Here is a 16,054-nt window from a genome sequence, read left to right on the forward strand (position 1 = left end):
AATATTTTAATCAATATTTATATTAAAGAAATTAATAATGAAACTTAGGGGAAAAAAAGAAATTAAAAGGAAGTGAAATTGAAAATAAATGGAAAAAAAAAAGTAGAATATGATTTACAACCAAGCCCTCACTGAGGGGACATTAATAATAATTTCCTTTTTTCCTTTTCGATAACCATTAATAATATTTTCCTTAATAAAATGGAGTTATTAAGGAAACATCTGGTATACACGCGCGGTGGATGTGAGAGTAGGGCTTAAATGAACGACAGAAAACCCTACCAGGGAGATAACTACGTCTACAGACAAAAGCCACATAAAAAAATAAAAATAATAATACAGAAAAAATAAAGTAGAGAGAGAAAGAAGATGAAGGGCACTTTACCACTTTTATATGTTGCACGCATCCATAGCAGAATACAGAAGGAAACCCCATAGTACTACTACTTAACAAAGTCTCAAACAACAAGCAAAAAAAAAAAAAAAAAAGAAAGAAAGAAAGAAAATGGTGTGTTTGTGGTACTAAAAAAAAAATTGGAGTCTTTGAGGTACAAGATGAAGAAGAAGCTAAGTCTTTCATGGTAGGACTGTTTTTTTTTTTCTTTTTTAGAAAGTTTATCAATAGGGAAGTTTTGGGTTTTGGGTGTTTTTTATTTTTTGGTTGTTTTAGATGAAGGCCATGCCCCTATCCTTTGAGGAATTTCAAGGGAAGGGGGCTTTAGATTTTTCTTCTTCAACATCATCTTGTTCAGATTCATCACTGTTATTACAACACCAGCATCAACAACACGAAAAAGAAGGGAAGTGGCAGAACAAGGGAGGAGATTGTTGCTATGTGGGCAGTGAGCCCATTGATAATAATATTAAGACCAGAAGAAAAAGAAGCCCAAGTCCTTCTTCAACACTGTCTTCTTCTCTCGGCGGTGGAGGCAGCGGTGGTGGTGCCTCCACGGATACAACCGGTGTGGCAGCCACCACCACTGTTGTCTCTGCCACCACCAATACAAGCCAGTCCTTGGATGTAGGAAAATGTGGTTTAGGTATGGAAGATTGGGAGAGTGTTTTGTCTGGTTCTCCTAATCAAGACCAGTCCATTTTGAGGTTAATTATGGGTGATATTGATGACCCTTCTATGGGGTTAAACAAGATTCTTCAACCACCAAGTGGCGGCGGCGGCGGCGGTGGGTCGGAAAATATGGAGTTCAATGCTGGTTTTGGTGTGGTGGATCATGGTTTCGGCTTCGATTCCATTACTAGTAGCGTTAGCTTGATCAACAACGTCGACCCTCCTATAAGCTGCTCTGATTTTCCGGTGACATCAAATCCGCCGAGTCTTTTGCCGCCTCCTTCGCCGTGTGTATTTCCACAACAGCAATCACAGCTTCAGGTTATGGATGAAAAGCCACAGATTTTCAATCCGCAGATGATAATAAACCAGAATCAAGCTCGGTTTACACAAAACCCGACCATGTTCTTACCTCTTTCGTATGCTCAATTGCAAGAGCATAGCCTTTTATCGCCTCCGCCGCCGAAGCGATTCAACTCCGGTGGACCTTTTTCGGGTTCGGGACCGGAGCTTTATCTAAGGCGTCAACAGCAACAACAGATCCAAATGCTTCAGCAAAGGCCAATTACAGGGAAACCGAAAATCGTTACGGATGATCTGGCGAACCAGCAGCTTCAGCAGGCGATAATTGATCAATTAATTCAGGCCGCAGAGCTGATCGAAACCGGTGATCCGGTACTCGCGCAAGGGATATTGGCGCGGCTCAATCACCAGCTCTCCCCTGTAGGTAAGCCCTTTATAAGAGCTGCTTTCTACTTCAAGGAGGCCTTACAATTATTATTTCCTTTGAACACTAGCAATACATCAGTTATGTCCAATTATAACATGATATTCAAGATTGGTGCTTACAAATCGTTCTCCGAGATATCTCCGATCGTTCAGTTCGCGAATTTTACTTGTAATCAAGCGTTACTCGAGGTTTTCGAAGGGTGTAATAGGGTTCATATAATCGATTTCGATGTTGGTTATGGTGGACAATGGGCTTCTTTGATGCAAGAACTTGTTTTAAGAAATGGTGGTGCACCTTCTATGAAAATTACTGCCTTTGCTTCACCTTCAAGTCATGATGATATCGAACTCGGTTTCACAATCGAAAACCTTAAGCATTATGCTAGTGAAATCAACATGGATTTTGATATCGAAATCATGAGCCTTGAGGCCTTGAATTCGGGTTCTTGGCCGTTGCCTTTGCACTTGGGCGAAAACGAAGCGATTGCTGTTAATCTCCCGATCGGTTCATTTTCCAATTACCCTTCAATCTTGCCCTTGGTCCTTCGTTTTGTCAAGCAGTTATCGCCCAAGATTGTTGTCTCGTTAGACCGAGGTTGTGACAGAACTGATGTCCCGTTCCCTCACCATATAATCCATGCACTCCAATCGTATTCCGGCCTCCTTGAGTCCCTTGATGCGGTGAACATGAACCTTGATGCCTTGGAAAAGATTGAAAGGTTCTTCCTTCAACCAAGCATTGAAAAAATTGTGTTGGGTCGACATCGGTCTCTTGAAAGAAGACCTCCATGGAGGAGTTTGTTTATACAATCCGGATTCTCTCCATTAACTTTCAGTAACTTCACCGAGTCTCAAGCCGAGTGTTTGATTCAACGAACTCCGATTAGAGGTTTCCACGTCGAGAAGAGGCAGTCATCTCTCGTTCTTTGTTGGCAGAGACGTGAACTAATCGCGGCTTCAGCTTGGAGGTGCTGATAATGATACCCGGTTTTAGCCCGTAACTTAATGCATTTTTAGTTTCTGATATCTTTGTTTTCCTTGAAATTTTTGTTTTGCCTGTGATTCTCTTAAAAAGCTAATTGTCTATTATGTACCATTAGGTCCCTATTGTTTGAAATCAAAAACCAAAAACATTTTAGCTAAAAACTGTATGGCTATGTACAGCTTACTTCCGATGTGTGAATTAACTGTTTTGGGTTCGTTTTACTCTCTAAATTGTCCTTTGTTGTACACTTAAACAACCAAGGCAAAAAAACAAGATTATGGGTAAAGAACCTTTCAAATTGAATGAATTGTTGCTACAAATTTGATTATTTATGTTATTTATATGGATTTTATGGCGCCATATCATTATTTAAAGCTTTGGTTCTTGGGGCTTAATTTTAGATTTATATCACTCGATAAAAAAAAATATTATACAGGTTTTTATACTAGAAGTTGCTTCTATTTTTAAAATAAATGAATTAATTTTTTTTATGTTAGATAAAAAATAAATTGGTCTTAAAAAGTTGGTTCTGATATGTGATGATTTTTCTTAAACATAAATGAAAATATTTTAATTCCTCTGTTAATATGATCACATGGGTGTTGTACCATTGAACCCCTACATGATTAGTTTATAAAACTCATTGCTTTATTATAAAAAAAAAAAAAAAAAACACAACGATATAAATTAATGATAAAAGCCATGTTGCATGTGAGCATTAGGAAAAAAAACACAGAAAAAAATTGGTGATTAAACCATAATAATTTATTACTGTGTCACAGATAAGTATATTATTAATTAAGTCCTATTTGTAGAATTATTAATACATGGGGGAAATTTTGAGATAATTTATTTATTTAAAGAGTTAATTGGAGTTTGGGGTCAATGTTGAAGATGGTGACAAGCCGACAGACAGTCAGGCGATAGTTTAGTTAGTGAGTCTGATCTTAAGCAATGATTAAGACATGGGAGGATTAAAATGTAATTTTATGTGAAATTTTGTCCAACTCTTTTGCATGTAACTAGAATGTATTGTGATGATTAATCAATGTATCAATACATTAATTATTCAATTTTACTCAAATCTAATATTTTGATTTATATATATTTAAAGAAAAATTTAATAATTTAATTAGATTGGACATTCAAACTCAATCGATTGAGCTCGAAAATTTCAAAATTCTAAATTAATTTGATTTAAATTGACATGATACCGAATTAATTTCATCCCTCAATTGACTTTTAACTTATATTTACTATTATATTATATTAGTATAGTTCTCAACCCATGCTTTATGTTGGATTAATTATTTTTTGGTTACATTATAGAGAGATTAAATTAGGAATTTAATCATTATTCTATAATGTAAAAAGACGTTAATTACAACTAAAATTATTAAAATATTAATAAATTTATATTTTAGCCACTTAAACTTAAAAAATTACAAAATAATTATTAATTTTAAAAATTATTATATAAGGAAACTTTATTAAAGTGTACGAATTACACGTGAACTGCTGTTATTGGATAACTGAAAAGGGCCCCAATCAACTTTTGAAATCATCGAATCATCAAAATTCATAGAAGCTCAATCAAACGGAGGTGACTGATTGTCTAATGGTGCTAAAATATGGGGGATAGTGAGAAGGTTAAATTCTTTGGAAGGTCCTTGTATTATTTATTGAATACTAAATTAGTCCTTCTAATTGATCTTCATTTTCTCCTCCTGTACTCTTTTTTTTTTTTTTTTGCTTAAGTTTTCTCCAATTGAGTCTCTCTCCCTAACTTAATATAGAAAATTAATTTGTCAATGTTTACAAAATTATCTATTTTAAAAAATTAAATATAGAAAAATAAAAAAGATTATTTTTATTGTGTAATAACTAATTTGCTTCGGGCTTATAGTAAAAGGACCCATAAGGGAATTAAACCAATGGAGGAGGCCTAAAAGAATGAAAGGCCATGATCTTGCTTTCGGACACGTGTACCGAAAATGTATAACAAGACCTAGCTTGATGATGTCAGCTCATGATATGCATGTATGAGGCCATAGGTTAATGACAAACAAAATGTGGTAATCCAAAAGGCATTTAGGAAGGATAGAATTGAATTATAAATTTTGAGATATTAAAATATAATTTTATTATTTTGAAAGGTTAAAATATAATTTAATTATATATTAATTTATAATTTAATTAATCATTAAGTGATTGTATAATATTTTTATATTTTTAGTAAAGTCCCGTATGTACAATTTTTTTTTTTTTGAGATTTATTTTTGATTATTAGTCCCACAGTTTATTTTAAAGTTGGATTCTTATGGTAGAAATTATCTATTAGGATGGTCTTAAAAGAAAATTTTCCCACCATAGAAATAATTTGTCATTCATGGGAAATTGTGCTTTGCGTCCCAAACATTGCTTATATAATCATATACGTATACATATTGATTTCAACTACATTGAAATTGGGTTTTTATTGTCGGTATTTCCATTTTTGAAATTTGAGAAAACTCTCAAATTAAAAGAAATCTAGGTTTTATTTTCAATGGTGGTGTTTTTAAATTGGGTATTTTTACTGTTGTTTTCTTTGTTTATAAAATTTAAAATTGAGACCTTTCTTAAATGATATTAAATTTATTATCACTCGATTCAATAAATTTTTATGATTTATGATTTTAATCTAAGTTTTGTTTTTTTTTGGGTGAAATCAATGTATCACCCCAACATTTTTATTTGAAAGTGCAATGCGCACACACTTGTGGTTTTTTTTAATTACTTTTTATTATTATTAGTATTTGTGAAATCTATAGCATACCAACTTAATTAACTCATTGAAAATCTTATAGATTGATTGACTAAGTTTTAGTTATTGTCATAATTAGGAAAACGTTCATAAATTTGAGTATGTTTAATCACGTTTTTTTTTTCTCAATTGATGAAAAGTTAAGAAGAAGAAACAAATTGGTTTTGTTGTTGCTCTAATAACCACGATTGGGAAAAAAGCATTCAAGGAACAGAAAGAATATTTTATCTTCCTTATCCATATATTGGAATAATTTTGAGGGCTTAAGGGATGTCTCAAGTACATTGTTGGAACCCTTGCCCTCCATAAACTAGAGCCAATCCCAATTTTGTTCTTTTTAGCCCGATTCTTTCGATAAGTTTTTGTAGAACAGAACTGTAGTTTTTATCAGAATAAATTATTAATGGGAATAGATCTACACATGACTTCCACACAATAAGACTCAAATTTAATCGCTCAAAATCTCAATGACTTGTTGGGGATATAAAAGTAGCTTTTAACAAGTTAAAAAAACAAGCAATTGGTGCATGGAGACTAGAGGTAAGTGGTCCATTGGGGGGAAAGGGAAAGAACATAAGTAAAATGCAAAGGAAAGTGGCTTTGCCCTTATCATAAATTTTTACCCCCATGGAATGGACCTGCCATTGTAAATTCCTTTAGTCACCTCAACAGTTGAAAGCAGATTCCATGGAAATTGAAAAAGAGAGAAAGACCTCAGGTTTTAGCTAAGGCATCTTCTTGATATGGAAGCCCATTTATAAAAGTTGTACACTTTTAATTTGTTTTTTTTTTTTTTTTTGGTTTCTTTGAAGCTCTAATAATAGTAATATATATATATATATATATATATATATATAAAATCAACCTTCCATTGAAAAAGTATAATGATAAACAACTTTTCATTGTGGAATTGAAGGTAAGCTCTTTTGTGTTGGTGAAGCCTCCTTGGAGTGAGGGATTCAGTTATATACACATATATATTATATAGTTTTTAACAACAATGATATATGCTAAAGGCTAGACATATTTGCCAGCTTTTCCTCTTCAAAAACATCTTTGTTGGGGTCGGATCCTTGTATAACTTCCAGTTTTTATAGGTCTAATTTTGCTATCCGTCCTTGTATTCTTTGAACTTTTGAAATTTAGCATCATTTGATTGATTTAAAAATTAAAATTCAGTTGATAGCATAGGTGAATTTAAGGGAATAGGTAGGGACTTGGCCCTTCCTTCCCCAAATGAAAAAATTTGTGATTCAACCCTTTTAAATGATTAAATTACAAATAAATATATGATAAAATTACATTTGGCTCTTCAAAAAATAAAAAGTCTATTTAATCCCTTAAAAATGATGAAATAATAAAATTAATACATGATAAAATTATATTATTCATTGACTTCTTTTAAATTTGAATATGTGTGATAAATTTAATTTTCATTTTTAATTTAAACCTTTGGATATTAGAATTTCACATCAGGGGCAAAGCCAGAAATTTTATTTTGGGACGGAATTAAATTGCATATTTTTACAATAGTAAATATGCAATTCCACCATCTTAACAGTCTATATCTTTATAGTTTTTAAAGGATTAAATCAAATTTTTATTATTTTTGGGACAAAATATAATTTTTCCATTACTAATTTAAAATTTTATAAATTATAAAATGTCTAAATAGAAAATTTTTTATTTTAAGGAGGGAAGGGCCCCTGCCAGCCCTAGCTTTGCGATTGTTTCATATATTCAATTTTAACAAAAGTTCATTAACAATGTTATCAATTAAACCCTAATTTTCTAATCAGGCAAATAAGAAAAATCAAATTCTTTTGAATTAAAAATAGAGAGACTAAATTTCACAATTCTAAAAAATACAGGGATTGACGGCAAAATTATACTTTTTTTTATATATGGTATAGCCATAGAAATCCAGCTTGGGTCCATTTGCATGGGTAAAGAATATAAAAAAGGTTCAAAAGAAAACACACACACACCCAATTTCAATAACACTTTTTGAGATGACCTAAGCTAATTATTGATTATCATGCATCGGAAATTGCTAACAATCTTGTTTAGATTAGGCTAAAACAAAGTTTATGAAAGTTAATCACAAGAATTATACTATACTATGCTATCCCTTATATAATTAAAAAAAAAAACTTAATCATGATTCTCATATATATCATCATCAACTAAATATATATATATATATATATATATATGTACTTTTATGATTCTAAGTGATAATTTGATTAAATTAATTCTTGGGTATTTTACGTTGTCATGCTAGAAACATGCACATTACTATAACGTATATGGTATAGGATAAGCTGTAAAGAAGAGGGCAGCCACCTTTAGGGATGCTTCTTGATGTTCTCTTAGCAATGAAGCAATCTCTTGATGTGTGTATCATGTGTACCACATTAATTAACCTTTATTGTTAGTTCTAGTTTATGATCAATTAATTAACATGATTAATTAGTATTTAATGAAGGACCCCCACAAGTTATGAAACCAAAATTTAATAACACTAAGGGTAACTTTGGGTTTAAGGAATGTAATACTATTTTCGGTTATAGTATTATTGGAATGGAAGATGACTTAGTACATTATTGAGTATGTTACATTACTCTGCTTGTTAATGGTGAAGAAAAAAAAATTTGGAGGGGCCAAAATTAAATTATATATTTTATAAGAACTAAAATATAATTTCATCATTGTATTACTTAATATATTTATAATTTTAAAAGATTAAATTAAAATTTTATCATTTTTAGAAGGGTTAAAGTACAATTTTACTATCTATTAACATATAATTTTATACATTTTAGAAGGTAAAACTACAATCCTCCCATTTTACCCGGGGTGGGGGTGGGTAAGAGGTATAATTCGATGTATGATTAACGGAATGAAAGATGTAGTTGTTGTTTTTTTTTTTTTATAAAAAGAGTTTAATTATTTTCATATTTTTAGTCACAATTGATTTTATAGAATTACTATAACTTATGAAATTTAATTATCTTGATTTTAATATCTGAATTCAATTATTCAACTTTAGTTTATTTATTTCAACAAGTGAACCCAATTACAATAATTTATTTATATGAACTGTTAATTAGAGAATTTGGTAGCTTTTATTATGAAAACGGAAGTTAAACCAAAATTTTCACAAAAATCAAATATATACAAATTTATATTAAAACTTGCAATGTACTCTAATAAAAATAATAAAATTTGAACAGAATTACACTTTATTTTTGCAAAGAAACATAAAAATATGAAATTTATTAAAATAATGAAAATAATCATCAAAATTGTATAAAATTTCAAATTTCGTCTAGAATGTAAAATTATATAAGGATTATATCATATATTTTAGAATCTATATATTATTGAGATTATGAAATTACCATGTAACACTTCAAACTCGACTTAGATGTTATGGTCGGATTTTGAAGGTTACAATAACTACTTAAAAACAACAAATTATTTGCTTTCCAAAACATTGTATATTATTGTGTTGATAATTTTACAGAAAACACGTTTTAGTTCATTCCTAAAAGACTTAGTTGTTGCCAAGTAAGTGTTTTTTTTTTAAAAAAAAAAATCACCAATAACAACCAATTTAAGCATGCATATTAATTTTATTTATTTTATCTTTTTGAAATCTCAATAGCTTATTTTGGTTTGCAGCGGAAAAATCCACAACTTATTTTATTTTAAAAATAAAAAAACATTTAATTTTGATTAACAGAAATTAGACGAATTATTTAAACCATTTAACTAATATCCAACAGAAAACTCAAAACTGAAAATAAAGTCCCAGAATTAGTTCAAAGTTTCAAAAGTCTAGAAAATTTAATTAATAATTAAATTAAGCCATTTTATACGAGGAAAATCCAATCCAAGCTACCGAGACATTGTCAATCTCTAATTCTGCGGATTACTTGAGGAGATAAAGTAAATGAGTGAGCTATGAAGCTCAGTGTGTGACTTAACTCAAGCATAAGTACAGATAATGTAATAACCATATCAAAATATCACAGAGAATTTTATAATGATCGATTGAGCAAAACTGAGAATGCATAATTATCTCAATGCAGTATTTTTCAGAAAAAATATAATGCAGATTTTTCAAAATTTTCCTACCCAACTCCATTATACACCAAATAGAGTTCCCCAATACTCGTCCATCCAAAGCACACCAACAAATAATTGTGGCCAATGCCACCAAAGTCGTAGTTGTGGCCAATGCCACCAAAGTCGTAGATAAACTGCCAGAACAAATATATGTGGTTAAACCACTAGATAGTGCAAGTCATTAAACTGCCAGAACTCCCTCCTTACTATATCATTCGCACCCCATACAATGTGACATGGCACGCAAATACAGAATTAGAACAGTAAGCGAGTTGACATAAAACTCCATACTTTATAAAATAGAAGAATCAAATTCATAATCACAAATCAATTTCGCCATAATGTCACATGCAACGTCATTACACATATACTGATACATTCAGAACATGCTCATTTATAAGGTTTCCAAACCGAAAACATGCTACTGATACTATCAAATTTATAGATCACATATATATACAATTTATTCAGAAAATATACACATATAACAGAACAAAAGATTACATTGATCGATCTATCATAAATATCATTTGTCAGAATCTATGTAATCGTTGACCTCAAGTACGCAAGCCAAAACTCGGTTCTAATTAAACTTATTCAAAATGGGCCCACACGCCCGTGTGGCCCACACAACTGAGTACACGCCCATTTGGTTTACACAACTTGCCATACGACCAGAAACACGATCGTGTAGCATCGACAATTTCAATTTTTCACTGTTTTACGAAATTTCGAGTTAGCACCATGCACCTGAATACTTTCGGGATGTCGACAGAACAACAACATACCATAATTTGCCCATATGACATCCACAATTAAACAATTAATGATCACTTAAAAAGATTTGGCCCTAGGTTCCCTAGCATTCGACCAATAGCAATAGGGTACTCGACCCTTTGCAAACTAAATTTTCACAACCAACCCCTAAACTTGGTCGTTAGAAACTTACCCTAGAAAAGAATATTATCGAACTCAACTCATTAGAGGAATACGCGTCACACAACCTTCACCTAAACAGAATTACACGAAAGAAAACGATTAAAATCTCCATAACTGAACTCAACCATCTATCACAGCCTTCTTAGAAAAACCAAAATATAATAGCATACTAAACAAATAATGCTTTATAAAGGAAAAGAAAAAACGACGATTATACTAACTCTCTTATCTCGCACGACCAGCAACGAATCTAGAAGAAATGACGACACCAGTCAGAATAGTAAAAAAATAGAAGACAAAAGGAACGACAAAAGAAAAATCAAAGGGACTAATGTGAAGAATGCAAAGAAAAATGTGAGAGAGATGAAGAAGCAAAAAGAAAATTCCCAGTAACCAGAGAGAAAAACAGACGTGCAAGCAAAATGGAGAAAGTGGAAAATGGGGAAGTTAAAGTGAGGAATGGCAAAAATATGCTAAGGCCTTATTATTGAATTAGTAATCTCATTCTTGCCAGCAAATTAACAAAAATTAAAGATAACCCTTATGAACCAAATCAGGTATGGAATCAAAATTAATAAAGAATTTTCTAAGGAAACAAATTAAACACAGAACTTCAAGCACACAACTGGAATACTTAACCACTGAATCAAATTAATTTACTTACCACGATTCCTACAACGTTAATTCAAAAAACAATACGTGACCACTCTTGGTTCACTAACCCAAATTCTACTAACCCAATTTTTGAGATGTAACATACCAACTCAAGGAAATGCTTGAAATGCAAACATAATAATATTACATTACCAAACAAATATAAAAGTTTAAAATATGTCACAAGTCATTGTATTTGTCACAAATTTGAAATTTTATCCCAATACTTTTATTTTTAGGAATTTAGTCTTTTACTTTTTATTTAAATATTCAGGTCCAACTATTAACATTGTTAAAATTATTTTATTAAATTGAGGTTCATTATAATGTTAGTTTTTAATTACATGACTACCAAATTAATATTTTTTTAAAATATCACATTAACAAATTTAACAATATTAATAATTAGACTTAAATTTTAAATATAAAAACTAAGAAACTAAATTTCTAAAATAAAAATACAAAATTTAAATTTAAGTTTATCACATATTTTTACCAATATAAAATTTCGCAATCCAGTTGGATGATTTTGTTTTCATAATACTTATGGTTTTAATTCTCCAACATTTTGGAAAAGAGAGAGAGAGAGAGAATTTATGGAAGAAAAGTGACAATTGGTTGAGCTACAAATAAAACACAATGATTGCAGCCTTTTAACAGGCAGGCCATGACCCCATTACTTGGTATACTAAAATTAATAGAAATCAAGCAACCAGCATGCTTAAACATATTAAAAATATAATATAAATATCAATTGAGTCTTAATTTGATTAATATTAGTAATATTGTCTATGTAAGAGGACACAGATTTAAGTGCGTTGAAGTGCATTATTCTCTTATTTAAAGGTTGATAAGAAATTATAGACAATCATAAATATTGTATTAATAAAGAGCATATATAATAACAACTTAATGTGAAATTATAAAAAGAAAGATATATATGTAGAAAAACAAATGAACCTAAAGCCAAAAAAAAAAACCCTTGTGAGCATCCAAGGCAAACAAAAAAAAGCAAAGGGCAATTGGAGGTGGGGGATAAGTTGATATACATGGGGTGTCCTTGTGCAATAAACAACATTAGGGGTGTTCCATAAATATATATATTGTTGTCTTTCAAAGGTGGTCTTAGTCAATGGTTTACCAATATGGGAATTGTACTGTTCCAAACATATTCAACAATACCTCTAATCATCCAACGTTTGATTCTGATGGCAATTGTTTTATAAGCTTATCGAACAATACTTGAACTAGGGGTAAAAACAAAAATTCTTCATTTGAAGTGCTCAAGACTCTGCTTGCCCTATGCCATCACCGTTGATTAAAAATGTCTAATTCATCACTTTCTTTCAAGTAAGGTTTTAATTTAGGAATTTTATAAATAAAAATCGGATTTTTACTCTCTCTTAGTAAATAATAGAAAAACAAATAAAATTGGAGTCTGTAAAAGAAAACTTTAAAAGATGCTTGGCCACCATATCTTCTCCTAACACTTTATTATTTTGCCTGCATTGTTTTCTATTTATCATCTTCCTTTGTTCATTTTTCTTTCTGCAAATTTCTTTTTTAAGTCAGCTTAAAAACAACGCGTTCATTGCGTCCCACACAAATTTCTTTGTATATTTCTGATTTTTTCCCCTTTTTATACCAAAAACTAAAAAGTAAGCACTCAATTGCTTTGTCAAAAGCCATTTATGGTAGGACCTCCATTAACGAACACGACACCTTAATTTGCCCCCCCCCCTTTTATTTCCCTCTCTCTCTCTCTCTCTCTCTTCGTATTCAAGTCTTCCCTTTTCTTCTACCTCTAGAATTTTGGGTGCTTCAAATTTTGGAGTGTACTTTTTTTTTCTTTTGGAGTTTGTTCTTAGATGAATGCCATGCCCCTATCCTTTGAGGAATTTCAAGGGAAGGGGGCTTTAGATTTTGCTTCTTCAACTTCATCTTGTTCCAATTCATCACTGTTATTACAACACCAGCAACAGAAAAAGTGGCAAAACAACAAGGAAAGTTGTTGCTATGTGGGATTTGAGCCCACATCTACAAGAAGCCCGAGTCCACCAACGTCTTCATCAACAGTGTCTTCCTCATTCGGCGGAGGCAGCGGTGGTGCCTCCACGGACAGCAGTGGCGTGGCGGAAACAGCAGCTGTCTCCAAAGGTAAAAGCCAGTCTTTTGATACAGGGACGGGAAAATGTGGTTTAAGTTTGGAGGATTGGGAGAATGACCAATCCATTTTGAGGCTAATTATGGGTGATGTTGATGACCCTTCTTTGGGGTTAAACAAGATCCTTCAACCACCAAGTGGCAGCGGCGGCGGTGGTGGGTCTTCGGAAAATATGGAGTTTAATGCTGGTTTTGGTATGGCCGATCATAGTTTCGGGTTCGACTCCATTACTAGTAGTGTTAGCTTGATGAACAATGATATGGTTTCGTGTTCAAATCCCGTATTTGACCAAAACCAGGCCGAGTTCACCCAGAACCCGTTTATGTTTTTCCCTTCGTATGCTGCTGAAATGCAGGAACATAATCTTTTATCACCACCACCGCCGAAGAGATTCAATTCCGGCACAAGTGGACCGAATTATCAAGTGCCGAAAGTTCAGTTTTCGGCTTCGGGACCGGAGCATTATCTCCGGCGTCAACAACTGCTTCATCAAAGGCCAACCACGCCGAAGATAGTGACTGATGAAATGGCCAACCAGCAGCTTCAGCAGGCAATAATAGACCAATTAATTCAGGCCGCAGAGCTGATCGAAACCGGTGATCCGGTACTCGCGCAAGGGATATTGGCGCGGCTCAATCACCAGCTCTCCCCTGTAGGTAAGCCCTTTATAAGGGCTGCTTTCTACTTTAAGGAGGCCTTACAATTACTCCTCCGTTTCAACACTACCAACACTTCAACTTTGTATACTACCAATATGATTTTCAAGATCGGTGCTTACAAATCGTTCTCTGAGATATCTCCGACCGTTCAATTCGTGAATTTCACTTGTAATCAAGCGCTTCTCGAGGTTTTCGAAGGGTGTAATCGAGTTCACATAATCGATTTCGACATCGGATATGGTGGACAATGGGCTTCTTTGATGCAAGAACTTGTTTTAAGAAATGGCGACGCACCCTGTATGAAAATTACTGCGTTTGCTTGTCCAACAAGTTACGATGAATTCGAACTCGGATTCACAATCGAGAATCTTAAGCATTATGCTAATGAAATCAACATGGGTTTCGATATCGAAATAGTTAGCCTCGAGGCATTGAATTCGTGTTCTTGGTCTTCATTGCCCCTGCATTTCGGTGAAAACGAAACGATTGCTGTTAATCTACCGATCGGTTCTTTTTCCAATTACCCTTCAACTCTCCCCTTGATCCTCCGTTTCGTAAAGCAATTATCACCCAAAATCGTTGTCTCGTCTGACCGTGGCTGTGACCGAACCGATGTCCCGTTCCCTCATCACATAATCCATGCACTCCAATCATACTCTGGCCTACTCGAATCCCTCGACGCGGTGAACATGAACCTTGATGCGTTGGAAAAGATTGAAAGGTTCTTCCTTCAACCAAGCATTGAAAAAATCGTGTTGGGTCGACATCGGTCCCTCGAAAGAAGACCTCCATGGAGGAGTTTGTTTATACAATCCGGATTTTCACCATTAACATTCAGTAACTTCACTGAATCACAAGCTGAATGTTTGGTTCAAAGAACACCAATTCAAGGTTTCCATGTCGAAAAAAGACAATCGGCACTTGTTCTTTGTTGGCAAAGGAGAGAATTAATTGCTGCTTCAGCTTGGAGATGCTGATAACCACCATTGGAGGTGCTTCATAATTTTACTGGTTATTATTATTATTATTTGTTGTCTTGTCTGTGTTCTATCAAGAAACCGAACATGTTTAGCATTTGTATGGCTTTTGTACAGCTTACTTCGGATGTGGGTATAACTGGTTTGGTTCTTTTTTTTTTTCATTTGGCTAAGTTGCCATTGTTAGTTATACAGTTAACAACAAAGGCGAAACAAAGTTATGGTAATGGAGAACTTAATTCAATCTTTGTCAATTTGCTTGTTCATGTCATCAATTCTCTTACAATTACACATTCAAATCCACTGAAATTGTTGTTGAATGCAGCACTAAATTGTTGTAAAACTATCATGGAAATTCATACATTAGAAATCAGATTGCAATTTCTCTTTCTACTAAAAAAACTTGATAAATTGGTTTATAAATGTTAGATCAAAGAATAAACTGCTCCTTTTGTTAAAATTTTTATTCATTTCTACTGTTAAAAACTAGTCTCTAGATATCAGTATGATGTACAGATGGTTTTCACATGTCATTATTTGGTTATTTCGTTAGTTACATTAGTTTTTAACTGCACAATGAATAAAACTTTTAATAGAAAGAATCAATTTTCTCTTTGATATGACATAAATAGATTAATTTATTTATTTTTAATAAAGCGAATAAAATATAATTTAACTTTTAATATAAAGACTTTTACAATACTTTTACCATTAATTTGTCTATTATTATTTTTGCATATTCCCTTTTATCATGTTTTTGGTTGGATAATAACCATTCAACTGAAAAAAAAGCTTATTAAGACATATTTCTGTTAGCTTTTCTAAATAATTTTTGTCTTCTCAAGATAAAATCACAACTATTAAAGTGTTTATGGGCGAGTTAATATTATGGTTGTCTGAATTGGATCGTATCAGTTAGTATATCAATTCTAATAATAGGT

General features: G+C 32.4%; 2 protein-coding genes across 2 annotated transcripts; both read left to right on the plus strand.

Moving 5' to 3' along the window:
* Window positions 1–313: 313 nt before the first annotated feature.
* On the plus strand, window positions 314–2,941 carry LOC108479238 (scarecrow-like protein 6). Its single transcript, XM_017781711.2, has one exon. The coding sequence runs from the start codon at window positions 671–673 to the stop codon at window positions 2,768–2,770; it is 2,100 nt and encodes a 699-aa protein (XP_017637200.1). The 5' UTR covers window positions 314–670; the 3' UTR covers window positions 2,771–2,941.
* Window positions 2,942–12,764: 9,823 nt separating this feature from the next.
* LOC108479239 (scarecrow-like protein 6) lies at window positions 12,765–15,367 on the plus strand. Its single transcript, XM_017781712.2, has one exon. The coding sequence runs from the start codon at window positions 13,182–13,184 to the stop codon at window positions 15,111–15,113; it is 1,932 nt and encodes a 643-aa protein (XP_017637201.1). The 5' UTR covers window positions 12,765–13,181; the 3' UTR covers window positions 15,114–15,367.
* Window positions 15,368–16,054: the final 687 nt, after the last annotated feature.

Source organism: Gossypium arboreum, chromosome 12, assembly GCF_025698485.1.
Source record: "Gossypium arboreum isolate Shixiya-1 chromosome 12, ASM2569848v2, whole genome shotgun sequence".
Classification (NCBI taxonomy): Eukaryota; Viridiplantae; Streptophyta; class Magnoliopsida; order Malvales; family Malvaceae; genus Gossypium; species Gossypium arboreum.

Coding starts and splice junctions, on each gene's coding strand:
- LOC108479238 (XM_017781711.2), top strand. CDS start 671: ATGAAGGCCATGCCCCTATCCTTTGAGGAATTTCAAGGGAAGGGGGCT.
- LOC108479239 (XM_017781712.2), top strand. CDS start 13,182: ATGAATGCCATGCCCCTATCCTTTGAGGAATTTCAAGGGAAGGGGGCT.